General features: G+C 32.2%; 1 protein-coding gene and 1 pseudogene across 1 annotated transcript; both read left to right on the plus strand.

Annotated features, from left to right (window-relative positions):
* Positions 1-3,594: 3,594 nt before the first annotated feature.
* Positions 3,595-4,980, plus strand: LOC133034423 (cytochrome P450 87A3-like; annotated as a pseudogene).
* Positions 4,981-8,905: 3,925 nt separating this feature from the next.
* On the plus strand, positions 8,906-12,988 carry LOC115703624 (cytochrome P450 87A3). Its single transcript, XM_061108339.1, is given in 10 exon segments — positions 8,906-9,220; positions 9,376-9,709; positions 9,831-9,980; positions 10,072-10,326; positions 10,615-10,644; positions 10,647-10,718; positions 10,814-10,892; positions 11,275-11,381; positions 11,483-11,610; positions 12,770-12,988. Coding segments are annotated over 10 exon segments (1,455 nt in total). The 5' UTR covers positions 8,906-9,017; the 3' UTR covers positions 12,867-12,988.
* The last annotated feature ends 1,166 nt before the right edge of the window (positions 12,989-14,154 follow it).

Consider the following 14,154-nt stretch of genomic DNA (forward strand, 5'->3'; position numbering starts at 1 on the left):
TAATCTCTTTAGTTCAGCTAGACTTACTAATATGGAAGTATCTAGTTCGGACCACTGCCCTTTGCTACTAGAATTGATAAATCAGAGTTTGCATACAGCTCCTCGACATTTCAGATTTGAGAACGCTTGGCTCCGAGAGCCTCTTTGTGTGCAAGTGGTTCGAGACTCATGGGAAGTTGATGATGGTGTATCAATCTTAGAGAAGATCAAGAGATGTGGAGAGAGCCTTTCAATCTGGGGTAATGAATTTACTGGAAATTTCAAGAATAGAATTAAGCAGTGTAAAAGTGAGATTAAGAGATTGAAGAGACTACGAGATGATGAGTCGGTTGCTGAATTTAAAAAAGCTGAGAAAAGATTGGCAGAGGTACTTACTCAGCGAGAAGTTTTTTGGAAACAACGGTCAAAGCAACTTTGGCTTCGTGAAGGAGATTCGAATAGTAAGTTTTTTCATGCCAAGGCCACTTCTAGGAAGAAAAATAATGCTATTACAAGGCTTCGGAATCATGTGGGCAATTGGGTGGATTGGAATTCTGGATTAGAAGATGTTATTTATTCCTATTTTTCCGATCTCTTCACTTCAACAAGTGCATTCACTGATGTGGTTGTTGCTGATATTATTCCTTCGATTACTGAGGCTCAGAATATGGAACTACTTCGGCCTGTTCTTGAAGAGGAAGTAAAGAGTGCATTGTTCCAAATGCACCCGGATAAGTCGCCAGGACCTGATGGTATGACCCCGGGGTTCTATCAGAAATGTTGGGATGTGGTTGGGCATGATGTGGTGAACCAAGTCAGGAGCTTCTTTGATTCAGGTGTGCTACCCACTAGTCTCAACTGTACTAATATTACTCTCATTCCAAAGAAGAAAAATATTAGTAACATGGGGGATTTGAGACCTATCTCTTTGTGTAATGTCTTGTATAAGATTATTTCAAAAGTGCTAGCTAATAGATTAAAGCCGTTGCTCCCTCAACTCATCTCTGAAAACCAATCGGCGTTCATTCCGGGTCGTCTCATCTCCGATAATATCATGGTCTCCTATGAAGTTATGCACTATTTCAAACGAAAACGGCAAGGGAAGGTTGGTTATATGGCTTTGAAGCTCGACCTTAGCAAAGCTTATGATCGAATTGAGTGGGATTTCTTGAAGACTATGATGTTCAGAATGGGATTTCACAACCGGTTTATTGACTTGATTGTTGCTACTATCTCCACGGTTCAATATACGGTTGTTCATGGTGGGCATGCGATTGGTCCTATCACTCCTAGTAGGGGCATTAGACAAGGGGATTCTTTGTCCCCATACTTGTTCCTCCTTTGTGCGGAAGGCCTTTCTTCGTTGATTAAGAGATTTGAAAGTAGCGGGCTTATTAGAGGATGCAAAGTTGCTAATGGTGCACCTACTATTTCTCACATGCTCTTCGCCGACGATAGTTATGTTTATTGTCGAGCCACAGAGGTTGAAGCTGATCATGTTCTTCGGCTGCTACATTTGTTCGAGATGGCTTCAGGCCAACAAGTTAATAGAGCCAAATCTTCCATTTTCTTCAGTGCAAACACCCCTTCTGATCTTCGGGATAGGCTTTGTAATCGAATGGGAATGGCCCCTGCAAGTGACCAAAGTTTCTACTTGGGACTGCCTTGCATTTTGGGTAGAAGCAAAAAGGCAATTCAAAATTTCCTTCAAGAAAAAATGGAAAAAAGAATACTCAGTTGGGAGGGCAGATATCTTTCAAAAGCGGGTCGAGAAATACTCCTTAAAACGGTTGCTCAAGCTATTCCGTCATATGCTATGTCAGTCTTTCTCCTTCCCATTGAAACTTGTACGTTACTTGAAAGGTTAATGTCTAAGTATTGGTGGGGGAATTCTTCACAACAATCTCGAGGAATTACATGGATGAAATGGAACCGCTTAAGTCGACATAAAAGTAGTGGGGGCCTTGGCTTTCGAAACCTTAGAGATTACAATATTTCACTACTTGGAAAACAAGCATGGCGGTTATTGCAAGAAGATGACTCTCTGGTAAGCCGTGTGTACAAAGCACGATATTTTCCTCATGGTTCAATGTTGAATGCAACTCTTGGAGCCAACCCGAGCTACATATGGAGGAGCATCCATGAAACTCAGTCCCTGATTCTTACTGGGGCACATATCAGAATTGGCGTAGGGGCAGTGGATGTCCTTGGATCACCTTGGCTAGCAGATGAGGTTAATCCGTATGTAACTTCTACACATCCTGCTCTTGAGCATTGCAGAGTTAGGCAATTAATGAACCCGAATGGTGCAAGTTGGGATGGGGAATTGATAGCAGATCTTTTTAACAACAGAGATGCAGCTATAATTTTGAACACTCCAATAAACTCGAACAGAGGTGATAACTACTACTGGAAGCATGAAAACTCAGGAGTTTACACAGTAAAAAGTGCATACAAGCATATACAACTAAGTAAAGGCAATTGGAGTGCTGATATGGAAGATGAAGTTTGGAAAAAGTTGTGGAAAATTAAGGTTCCTGCCAAGGTTCTGCATTTTATGTGGAAAGCGCTTACTGGATGCTTACCTACTCGAGTGCAACTCCTAACTAAGCATGTTGATGTCCCTTGCTTGTGTGTTTTCTGCAATATTCATGATGAATCAATAAGTCATGTTTTGCTTGAATGCACCTATGCACAAAGCTGTTGGAATCGGGCAGGAGTGAACATCACGGCTGCTGCTGCTGGTTTTGATTTTTCTCTCTGGTTTGAGAGTCTTTTGCACCGTGGACGGTCAGGCATGGTTGAGGAAGGATTAATGGTGGCTTGGGCTATATGGAAAGCAAGAAACGAGTTGCTATGGAACAACAAAATTCGAACTGCTGCGGATGTTGTCATTGATGCACGTTCAACCCTTGATCAATGGAGTTACGCTCAATCTCATCGATTTGATCCCTTGTTGGTACCTGCTGCCACGAAACACAAGGAAGAGCATTGGTTTAAACCAGAAATTAATAAAATCAAGGTAAACGTGGATGGTGCAATTTTTCACAGCAACGGTTCTCATGGTATTGGAGCAGTGGCTCGGGATAGTGATGGACAATTGATTGAAGCTTTCACTACTCTGAAATGTGGAGTTGTTCAACCAGCCACTGTTGAAGCCTTTGGAATTAAGGAGGCTTTGAGTTGGATCAAGTCTAAGGGATGGTCTAATGTTATTGTTGAAACTGATTCAATTGTGTCAGTTCAAGCACTTTCTAGTTCTCTTGTTATGCCTTCAATTTTTGGCTTGTTAATTTCGGATTGTAAAAGTTTGTTAAATTGTTTGGTTAATGTTTGTGTGTCTTTTGTTCCGCGATCTGCTAACAGAACCGCCCATTGTTTGGCTCGGGGTTCTTGTTATTGGTCTGATCGCATCTTCAATGTCAGCAATGTTCCTAATGCTGTACATTCTGCTATAATGGCTGATTTGGCTATTATAAGTTAATGAAGTTCCACCTTCTATTCAAAAAAAAATAAAAAATCACCCATAAATTTCTCATAAACCAAGAATTTCAGTTATATATGCACACTTTATATAGAATAGATATATATATATTAATTGCCTTCTAGGTCCATCGATCGAGTTAATCATCAAAATGTGGGATGTATTGGTTTGTGCATATGGGAATATTGTTTGTTATAATGATAAGTCATCGGTGTTACAGATGGCAGAACCCAATAGTGCCAAGGAAAGCTACCACCCGATCAATGGGCTTTCCTCTTATTGGTGAGACCCTCCATTTCTTTTCTCCAACTTCAACCTATGACATTCCACCATTCATCAAAACTAGAATGTCAAAGTAAGTACCGTTAACGTTTTTATATTAATAAATTACTATTCTAAAGTAAAAGATATATTTTGGATTAATTATATATTTCAGATATGGATCGTTGTTTCGCACTAGCATAGTGGGCAGAAGGTTATAGTGTCGACTGACCATGAATTCAATTATCAAATATTTCAACCAGAAGGAAAGGATTTCCAGATTTGGTACTTGGACTCTTTCAACAAGATTGTGGGTGAAAATCAAAGCCTGCTAGCTTATCAAGGATCGTTTCATAAGTATCTTAAGAACTTGATTTTACACCTTCATAGCCCTCAAAACTTGAAGGAAGGTCTTATTCTTGAGATGGGTGAATCCACTCGCACTCACATATTTTCATGGGTTACTCATCATGGTGTGGCATTGTAGACGTAAAAGAAGGAGCCTTAAACGTATAACATATATAATTTTACTACTATTATTAGTGCTATTAAATTAATAGATGCATGTCAAAATTGATTAAGTTTAAAAATATGTTCGGTTTATAAAAATTGGCAGATGGTATCTGAATTTATTGTTAAGAAGCTCCTAAGTTATGAGGAACTGAAGGAAGGAAAGAAATTGAAAGATAGCTTCAACAAATTCATGGATGGCCTTATATCTTTTCCATTAGACATCCCAGGAACTGCGCTTTTCATGCATGTATAAAGGTACTTTTATATATTTTTGTGTTGATATTTTTATAATGAATTAAAAAAACTATATATATATATATACTAACTAATAATCATATATAACAGGGACGACAGAATGTGATTAAAGTAATAAAAGATACTATAAGCAAAAGGAAAGCATCAAAGCAAGTTGAGGGTGATTTCTTGGACCATTTACTTGAAGAAATGAAGAACAGAGATGAGAAATTTTTAAATGAAGCGATTGTTGTAGACATGGTCTTTATGATTTTGTTTGCTTCCTTTGAGACCACTTCATCAGTAATTACATTAGCAATTAAGTTGGTTTCTGATCACCCTCAAGTGCTAGCACAACTTACGGTATTTATGTGAGCTTTTTTTTTGGTAGTTAAGTTCTTGAGTTTTGAAAACATGATCACTTTCCGACTATATAATGAAAGATTTTGGCTCTAATCTCCTCACACTTGTAATTTGTGATGTTCTTATTTCATATTTCTTTTTTGTAAGAGCTGAAATATTAGATTTTGAGCTACAGTTTGCTGTGAGGGGCGAGATCAGAAGCTAAATTAATCCTTTTCAGGTAGGTAATTGGTTAGGATGAATCCAAACAAAACATGAAACAAGTTTCAACAAAACAGAGAACTAACATAGAAAATGTAGTGTGCTTTGTTTAAGAGTATGCACTCCAACAAATTCCACCTCTTTATCTTAGCCTCATGTACTAGAACTAGAAGTTGTCCTTATATTATTAGGTGTCGTTTGGTTTTGAGAAATGAAAATATAAGAATAGGAATAGAATGGAATAAAATTTAAAATGCATAAAAAAAATTGATAAAAAAAATTATTAATTTTTTTCAAATCTTGCATTGGAATGGTTTTTCCTTCCATTTCAAAATGGAATAGTCATTCTACCAAAATGATAGAATGGTCATTCTAATAATTTTAAATGTAACCAAACAAAGAAATGGAATGAAAATTGTTTCCTTTCCATTTAATTCTATTTCATTATCTCCAACCAAACACCACCTTAATATTTTCATGTCCTTATTACCAAAATTTTTAATGAGTATCAAGTTTAATTTGACACTCAATGGTAATTTGAAGGAAACACGTAAATGCAATAATAAACCAAAATATAATTAATATCTTGATTTGAGATTCTCTGTCTTTCTTTATCAATTTTTTTTTTGTGTGGGCTAAGTAAGTAATGGAATTATTCCTACCAGAAGTAGTAAGTGTTCATGTAAATACAATGAATAAAATGTAACGTAAACCAATTGGTAATGAGTGGAATAGTCTATGTTTTTATATATAGCTCAATTCTCTACCATTTATTCTATGTGGGACAATGTCTACAATAGCCAACATGTTAGATAGCAGTTGAGAGATGTTTTCGTACACAAATTTGATTGGAGTGAAATGGGTGAGCGAGCTTGATGGGCTTGCCTAATTATCAACATAGGCTTGGGATTGAACTATCACGTGAAGGCAACAAACACTTCCCAACATATCAATATTGTCATTATAATATAAATGATGAATGTTGAGCATTTTATTCAACTTCTAATTCGCCATAAAATTCTATTTTCATTTATTCAACTTTGCTCAAATGTGAACAAGGATATAAAATTAAAAAAAGTCAAATATTTTGGATTAAAATAATCTTATAATTATAAAAATATTTAATTAAATCAATTTTATGTACTCACTTAAACACTTAGAAGTTAGAATATAATAATTTAAACTTTAATCAATTAGCATATATAAAATCACAGTTTTTCAATTATTATTATTTTAAAAAGAAAGTACGAATTTATATTGGGAAATTTGATTTTCTATACTTAGAAAATCAAAAAATTTGATTTCTAAACCAATAATTTAAACCCTAAAAAAACTATACCTTTTTTTTCAAAACCCCAAAAATACCCCCAAACTAAAACTATCTCTCTTTCTCTCTCTATCTAGCCGGTCCCAAGAATCCCACACCCCAGGTCCGATGGTCGGACCATGGGGTCCGATGGGGTCCGACCAATCGGACCCATCGGACCCCAAAGTCCGACCATCGGACCTCTCTCTTCCCCTCTCTCTCAAATCGCGGGAAAAAAAAATAAAAAAAAATAAATAAATAAAAGCCGGTCGGACCTTCGGGTCCGATGGGTCCGATGGTCGGACCCATCGGACCCGAAGGTCCGACCATCGGACCTCTTTCTTCCTCTCTCTCCAAAATCGCGAAAAAAAAAAAAAAATTAAAAAGACGGTCGGACCTTGGGGGTCCGATGGTCGGACCCATCGGACCCCCTAGGTCCGACCATCGGACCTCTGTCTTCTTCCCTCTCTCAAATCGCAGGAAAAAAAAAAAAAAGTTTCGAGGGGCGGGGTTGCTCTTTCGGGTTGGGGTTGGGGTCGGAGGGGTTGGGGTCGTGGTCGACGGGGGTGAGGGTGGTGATCGGCGTTGGGGTTGACGTGGGTGGGTGAGGGTGGTTCGGGTGAGGGTGGGCGGTTGGGGTGAGATAGAGGGAGAGAGAGATGATGCAGAGAGAGAATATTGTGAGGGGGTATTTTTGGGGTTTTGAGAAAAAAGGAATAGTTTTTTTATGTTTTAAATTTTTGGTTTAGGGAAAAAAATTTTTGATTTTCTAAGTATAGAAAATCAAATTTCCCTTTATATTTATAGAGTTCCTCTCACAATTTGATTGAAGTGGGAATTTCGTTTATTGAGCTGGCCCGGCGTTTATCAAATTTTACTAAGAAAAAACTGCAATAATATAGCAATTTTCTATTTTTATATATATGTTCTTAATTTGTCTCATGATCAAGACATTTTGAAGAAAAAATATAATTAATCAATAATAATTAGGATAATATTTATATAGTTGACAAGAGGCTCAACCAAAATATTAAGTCATATATGACAAAATAATGGTGGGGTTAACTTGAATCCTTTGTGCTTTGCTTGATATTGTAACTAACATATCTTCCATGATGTCATGTTGACTTTTTCCGACCTTGATGGTAGGTAGATGCACAATTTGCTATAGCTACACCCAAATCTCAAATCTTTGTATGTAATCAAATCATTTTTTTTATCTTATTTTATGACATTGTCCGCAAGTATAGATCAAGCTAAAAGAAGTTAATTTGTGACTATATATCAGTCCAAAACAGTAATTATAATTTAATTGTAATAAGACTAACATCACTAGTTTTGATTTTATAAAGTTATTATATGGCTAGTTTTAATTTTATAAAATTAGTATGATCTAATAATAACACATCAAGGGCCAGTTTGGCACAGCTGTGCTGTGGGGAAAAGCAGCTGTAGCTGTGCTGTGGGAAAAAGCAGCTGTAGCAGAACTGTGGAAAAAAGCTGAGTTGAGTGTTTGGTAAATTATAATTTTTAAAGTGCTGTGAGTTATTAAGATTCTATTACAATAATGATAATATTTTAATCTAGTTCATTATAATTACAAATATATATAAAAAAATATGTTATATAAATTTTTTATTTTTTTATATATTTTTAATTATTTTTTTCTATAGTATAAATTTATATGCATTTGATAAAAATAATTTTTAATATTTTTTAATTATATTTTTATCACTTGCAAAAGATAAAATTGTAGTTTATAAGAAACATAAATTGATATTATTTGTTAATAATAAAAATATAAATATAAATATTTTTTAAAATAAAATAAAAAATTAGAAATTTAAATATTATTTATTTTTAAATATTTTTTCATTTAAAAAATATTTTTATTTTTTATAATATATAATAAATAATTAAATATTTTTTTAGTAAAAATAATTTATTATAAAGTCTTTTAATCAAAACAGCTTTTTCTAAAAGTTGGGTTGTACCAGCTTTAGCTTTTAGCTGTAGCTTTTCCATAATTTCTTCAATAAGCTGTTTTTTAACTGCTTACCAAACACCTTTTTGTCACAGCTTTTTTGAAAAGCAGCTTAAGCTTTTCCAAAAGCTGTGCCAAACGGGCCCCAAATGTAGTGGTCACCGTCAACAATAAAGATGAAAATAAATAAATTCTAGTATTTACATAAAGAATTCTATGCGACTATTTATATAAAATTTCATATTTTGTTTTATTTTATTTTAAGGGAAATTTTATTGATTTTTTTTTCTCTTTATTTTGTAAGTGTTCTACTAGTGCATTGGAAGTGACAACTCTCAGTTTTGAGATTTTCTTTTCTGATATTATGGTTTTATTGTCTAGTGCTCGTAGGGTATCTCTGCATGCCCTTAGGATAGACAATGAATTGTTATAGATGGAAGAAAATTCTGCTCTGATTGCGTAATTTTATTACTTTTATTATTTTAACTTGTATCGATTTTCCTTAAAAAAAAAATAAAATCTAATTATAATAAGAAAGTACCAGCTTTATAAATTAATACAATTACATGTAGTGGCTAAGAAAAGCAAATCCAAATGTTCCACCAAAAACAGCACCTTTAAAAATAATACAACTCAGTCTAGGCCTATACATTAATTGTCTTCTAGGTCCATCGATCGAGTTAATCATCAAAATGTGGGATGTAGTTGGTTTGTGCATGGGAACTTTGATTGTTATAATGATAAGTCATTGGTGTTACAGATGGCAGAACCCAAAGAGCCAAGGAAAGCTACCACCTGGTTCAATGGCCTTTCCTCTTATTGGTGAGACTCTCCATTTCTTTTCTCCAACTTCAACCTATGACATTCCACCATTCATCAAAACTAGAATGTCAAAGTAAGTACCGTTTTTGTTGATTCCATGTCATAATTTTATTTTATTTTTTGCTTAACAAGCAGTATTCTATAAGGAGAACAAATAGGAAAAAAATACTAATTTATTAATAAATTACTATTCTAAAGTAAAAAGATATATTTTTGATTATATTTCAGGTATGGATCGTTGTTTCGCACTAGCATAGTTGGGCAGAAAGTGATAGTGTCAACTGACCATGAATTCAATTACCAAATATTTCAACAAGAAGGAAAGGATTTCCGGGTTTGGTACTTGGAGACTTTCAACAAGATTGTGGGTGATAATCAAAGCATGCTAGTTTATCAAGGAACGTTTCACAAGTACCTTAAGAACTTGATTTTACACCTTCTTGGCCCTCAAAGCTTGAAGGAACGTCTTATTCTTGAGATGGGTGAATCCACTCGAACCCACATCCTTTCATGGCTTACTCATCATGGTGGCATTGTAGACGTAAAACAAGGAGCCTTAAACGTAAAATATTTATAAATATAAACATATTTTTATAACTATTATTAGTTATCGTGATGCTATGCATGCATATCAAAATTGATCTATAAATTTAAAAATATGTTCGGTTTATAAAAATTGGCAGATGGTATTTGAATTTATTGTTAAGAAGCTCCTAAGTTATGAGGAACTGAAGGAAGGAAAGAAATTGAAAGATAACTTCAACAAATTCATGGATGGCCTTATATCTTTTCCATTAAACGTCCCAGGAACTGCTTTTCATGCATGTATAAAGGTACTGCTTTTATTTTTGTTTTGTTATTTATATAATGAACTAAAAAAACTATATATATACTAATTAATATTCATGATAATATATATGACAGGGACGACAGAATGTGATTAAAGTAATAAAAGATACTATAAACACAAGGAAGAAAGCATCAAAGAAAGTTGAGGGTGATTTCTTGGACCATTTACTTGAAGAAATGGAGAACAGAGAAGAGAAATTTCTAAATGAAGCGATTGTTGTAGACATGGTCTTTTCTATTTTGTTTGCTTCCTTTGAGACCACTTCATCAGCAATTACATTAGCAATTAAGTTGGTTTCTGATCACCCTCAAGTGCTAGCACAACTTACGGTATTTATGTGTGATCTTTTTTCTGGTAGTTAAGTTATGTTTTGAAAATATGATCACTTTCACACTATACCATGAAAGATTTTGTCTCTTTTCACACTGTTGTAATTTGTGATGTTCTTATTCATACCTTTTAGTACTACACTGGTTGTTATTCGTTTTGTTTAGCTCTCTCGCTAGCTCCTAGGACTAGAACTATTTCTTTCTAGCTTTTTGTCATATATATAGTTAGTGACGTGTGTTAGTAAATTATAACATGCATATATATAATATTTAAAAAAAAAATTGCAGAAAGAGTACGAGACAATAATAAAAAGTCGTTTGGCAGTACTGATTTTCATGAAAACTCTGAGCTCACGTGGGAAGAATACAAAGCGATGACATTTACACATATGGTGAGTAAATTAGTTTTTTTATTATGAATATTTAATTTATTTAAAGCACACCCATCCAGTGATTCTGGGTATTTATGGGTTATTCATTTGTACAGGTTATCAATGAACTAGTCAGGCTAGCAAATATTGTTCCAGGAATCTTTAGAAAAGTTGTGAATGATGTTCAGATAAAAGGCAAGTCAATCAATTAATTTCTGAAAAATTATTCCTTAAGGGCTTAGAACGCCGTATTAAGTAATATTGTATTATATTATATTTTATGCGATATTTTTATGTAAAACTACGTGTGATATTTTTTATGTACACCTAAATATATAATATTTTAGTATAAATTAAAATTTAACATTGTATTATATAAAAATATGATATATTCCAATTTAATGAAAACCCTAAATAAATTAAAGAGGAAATGAATAAATTTTTGGTGGCCGTTGACCGTTTTATATTATTTTCAATTTATTTATACGGAATTTATAAATGTGTAACAATTATAAAAGATTATTATGTTTGTATTAAATTGGTTGAGAGTGATATTGATCAGAAAGTTAATTTACAGGATATACAATTCCAGCAAATTGGTTAGTTATGGTTGTTCCATCAGTGGCTCATTTGAGTGGCGATATTTATGATGACCCTCTTAAATTTAATCCCTGGCGATGGCAGGTTACCTATATAATAATATAATTAATTTTTTTTTTTATAAACTAATATTTGTTCAAATTAATTAATAAAAATTAATATTTGTTGGAAAATAACACACACAGGGAAAAGATTTACACGTAGGATCCAAGACTTTCATGGCCTTTGGTGGCGGTGCCAGGCTTTGTGTGGGAGCTGACTTTGCAAAGCTCGAAATGGCCATTTTCCTTTTTCAATTGGTTTCAAGATACAGGTAGTAATAATTAATTAATTAATTCACTTAATTCTATATTTCACTTAATTAGCCATGCATTCTTCACAAATTCATTTAAGCATCCACATATATATGAAGGTATAATAGTTAAATTTATAAAATATAGCAAAAAACTTAAAAAAAGCTCTTCAATGAGGTACTTTAAAATACATATATTTCATCTCAAATCACATCTAGATTTAGCTCATATACTATTTATGAGCTAAATTATATTTTATTATTTGTTTCTCTCCATCTTTTTATATTATAATAAATACATATAAATATTATATTAATGGTAAGATAATATTTAAAATAAATAAAAAATATTAAAATATAATTCTAATAATATAAAATAGAGAAGTTTGCTTTAAACTCTTTATTTATTTTAAAACTTTTTTAAAATTTATTATTCATGCTCTATTTATAAAATAATATTCATTGCTTTAAAAAGATTTTATTAATTATTTGGGGTTTTAGTTTTACCTTTTATGTGAGGATATGTGTAAATAGGGTTGTTATATGTTTGAAATGAATATAATATATTAAAATTTGAAAAAAGCTGAATTTTGGTAATGTATATAGTGTAATGTAAAAATTTAAGGTAAAATAGAAAAAATAAGTTTTTAGTGATGTATTTTAAAAGATAAATAGAAAAACTGATGAGAGTGCTCTAATGTAAAAATTTGAGGTGAAATACAGAAAATAAAAATTTAATGATTTATTTGAAAAAAAAAAAATAGAATTGAGAGAATGCTCTTACATATCCACTATTCTAACTTAAATAAAATAGCTAAATGTAGCTAAAGATTACATATTAGTTTTCTAATTTATTTCTTTCTTTCTTTCTCAATATATAATATTATTTTAATACTTTCTCACTTTTCACTTACCCATAAATATATATAATATAATATATATAATATTTTATTTATTAAAAACATTAAAATATATTATTTAAATGATTATAAAGAAAAATATAAAGAATTTGGAATATTATGTAATGTAAAAATGTAGGGTAAAATATCAAAAATAAAATTTTGGTGATATATTTAAAAAAATATGGTAAAAAAGCAATTGGAAGTGCTCTTGATTTTTTAACAACAATTAATATGCATTGTATATGTGTAATTAATAACTGGAAACTAATTTTTATTAGGTGGAGTGTAATCAAAGGAGGAGAGATCGTCAGAAAACCTGGTTTGACGTATCCTAACGGTTTGCACATCAAGATCTCAGAGAAGCACAACAAGTGATAATAAACCGTGCGTCATCATAGTATCCACACCAACTGGAAAAATGTGCTCTTTATTTTTTCAAACTATGTGAATTTTAAAGTCATCATCATTAATTTGTCAAGTGTATGTAATATATATGTTTGTCTGAGAGCATAAATAAGTTCATTAATTACATATATATATATGTGAATTTGAATATCAGCAGCATTAATAAGTAAAATTTGTGTATATTATCTTTTTGTGTTTCAAAGAACATGGATAAAGTTCAGTAGTTCACCCTAAAAAATAAAATGCATAAATACCATTATCAGATTTTTTTAAAAAAAAAAAAGAAAAAAGAGAGAAAGAAAGAAGTAAAATTTGTGTAAATATATTTTTGTGTGTTTTAGAGAACATAGATAAAATTCAGTAGTTCACCTTAAAAAATAAAATAGATAATCATACCACTATCAGATTTACAAATTTCTTAAATATGCAACCCAAAGTACCAATTCATAACTATCCGTACTAATCACGCAGATTCCAATTTCAGCAATACTACTATGTAGGGATGCACACAAGGCGGGGAGTGCTCCCCATTCCTATCTTTATCCCTGTTTTTTTTTTTTTTTTTTTTTTTTTGTAGGGTATCTTTATCCCTGTTAAGTATTTAAATTTTCATCCCCGTTATTTTAATCTCTATCCCTCTTATTTTTCATCAGAGATGGAACGAGGAATCTAATGGAGACGGGACGGAAAATTCCTTAATTAAAAAATAAAGTTTATAAAAATATTAAACTACAGAATAATTAAAATATTACACATTATTATTTAATAAATTAATTATTATCTAAAACACAATTTAAAATTCATAAAAAAAAATACTAATATATTAAAAAATACAAACATAAATTATAAAATATAAAATATTACTAGATATATAGAATAAAATAGTAAACGGGTCCTTGTCGGGGCGGAGAGTGTGATCTTTGTCCCGCCCCGTTTAACATTCGAGGACAAAAAGTAATTCATATCCCCGCTCTGTTTCTCATTTAGACAGAGAATCCCCACCCCACCCCTTTAAGAGCGGGTCCTCGTGGGGCTATCCCGATTGGAGAAATGTGGATCCCTACTACTATGTAAAAAATTAAAGTTTTATAAATACCAATATGAGATATACAAATTTCATAAGAAAATGCCAAGTGTACCACAGTAATAAAATATAAAATGATGTTGTTAAAAAGATAAAAGGAAATGTTCATTTGTGATGAAAATAAAAAATGATTTCACCTATCAAGTTCTTTTTTTTTTAATTAAATGTTGTCTT

The sequence above is a fragment of the Cannabis sativa genome, chromosome 1 (assembly GCF_029168945.1).
Source record: "Cannabis sativa cultivar Pink pepper isolate KNU-18-1 chromosome 1, ASM2916894v1, whole genome shotgun sequence".
Taxonomy (NCBI): domain Eukaryota; kingdom Viridiplantae; phylum Streptophyta; class Magnoliopsida; order Rosales; family Cannabaceae; genus Cannabis; species Cannabis sativa.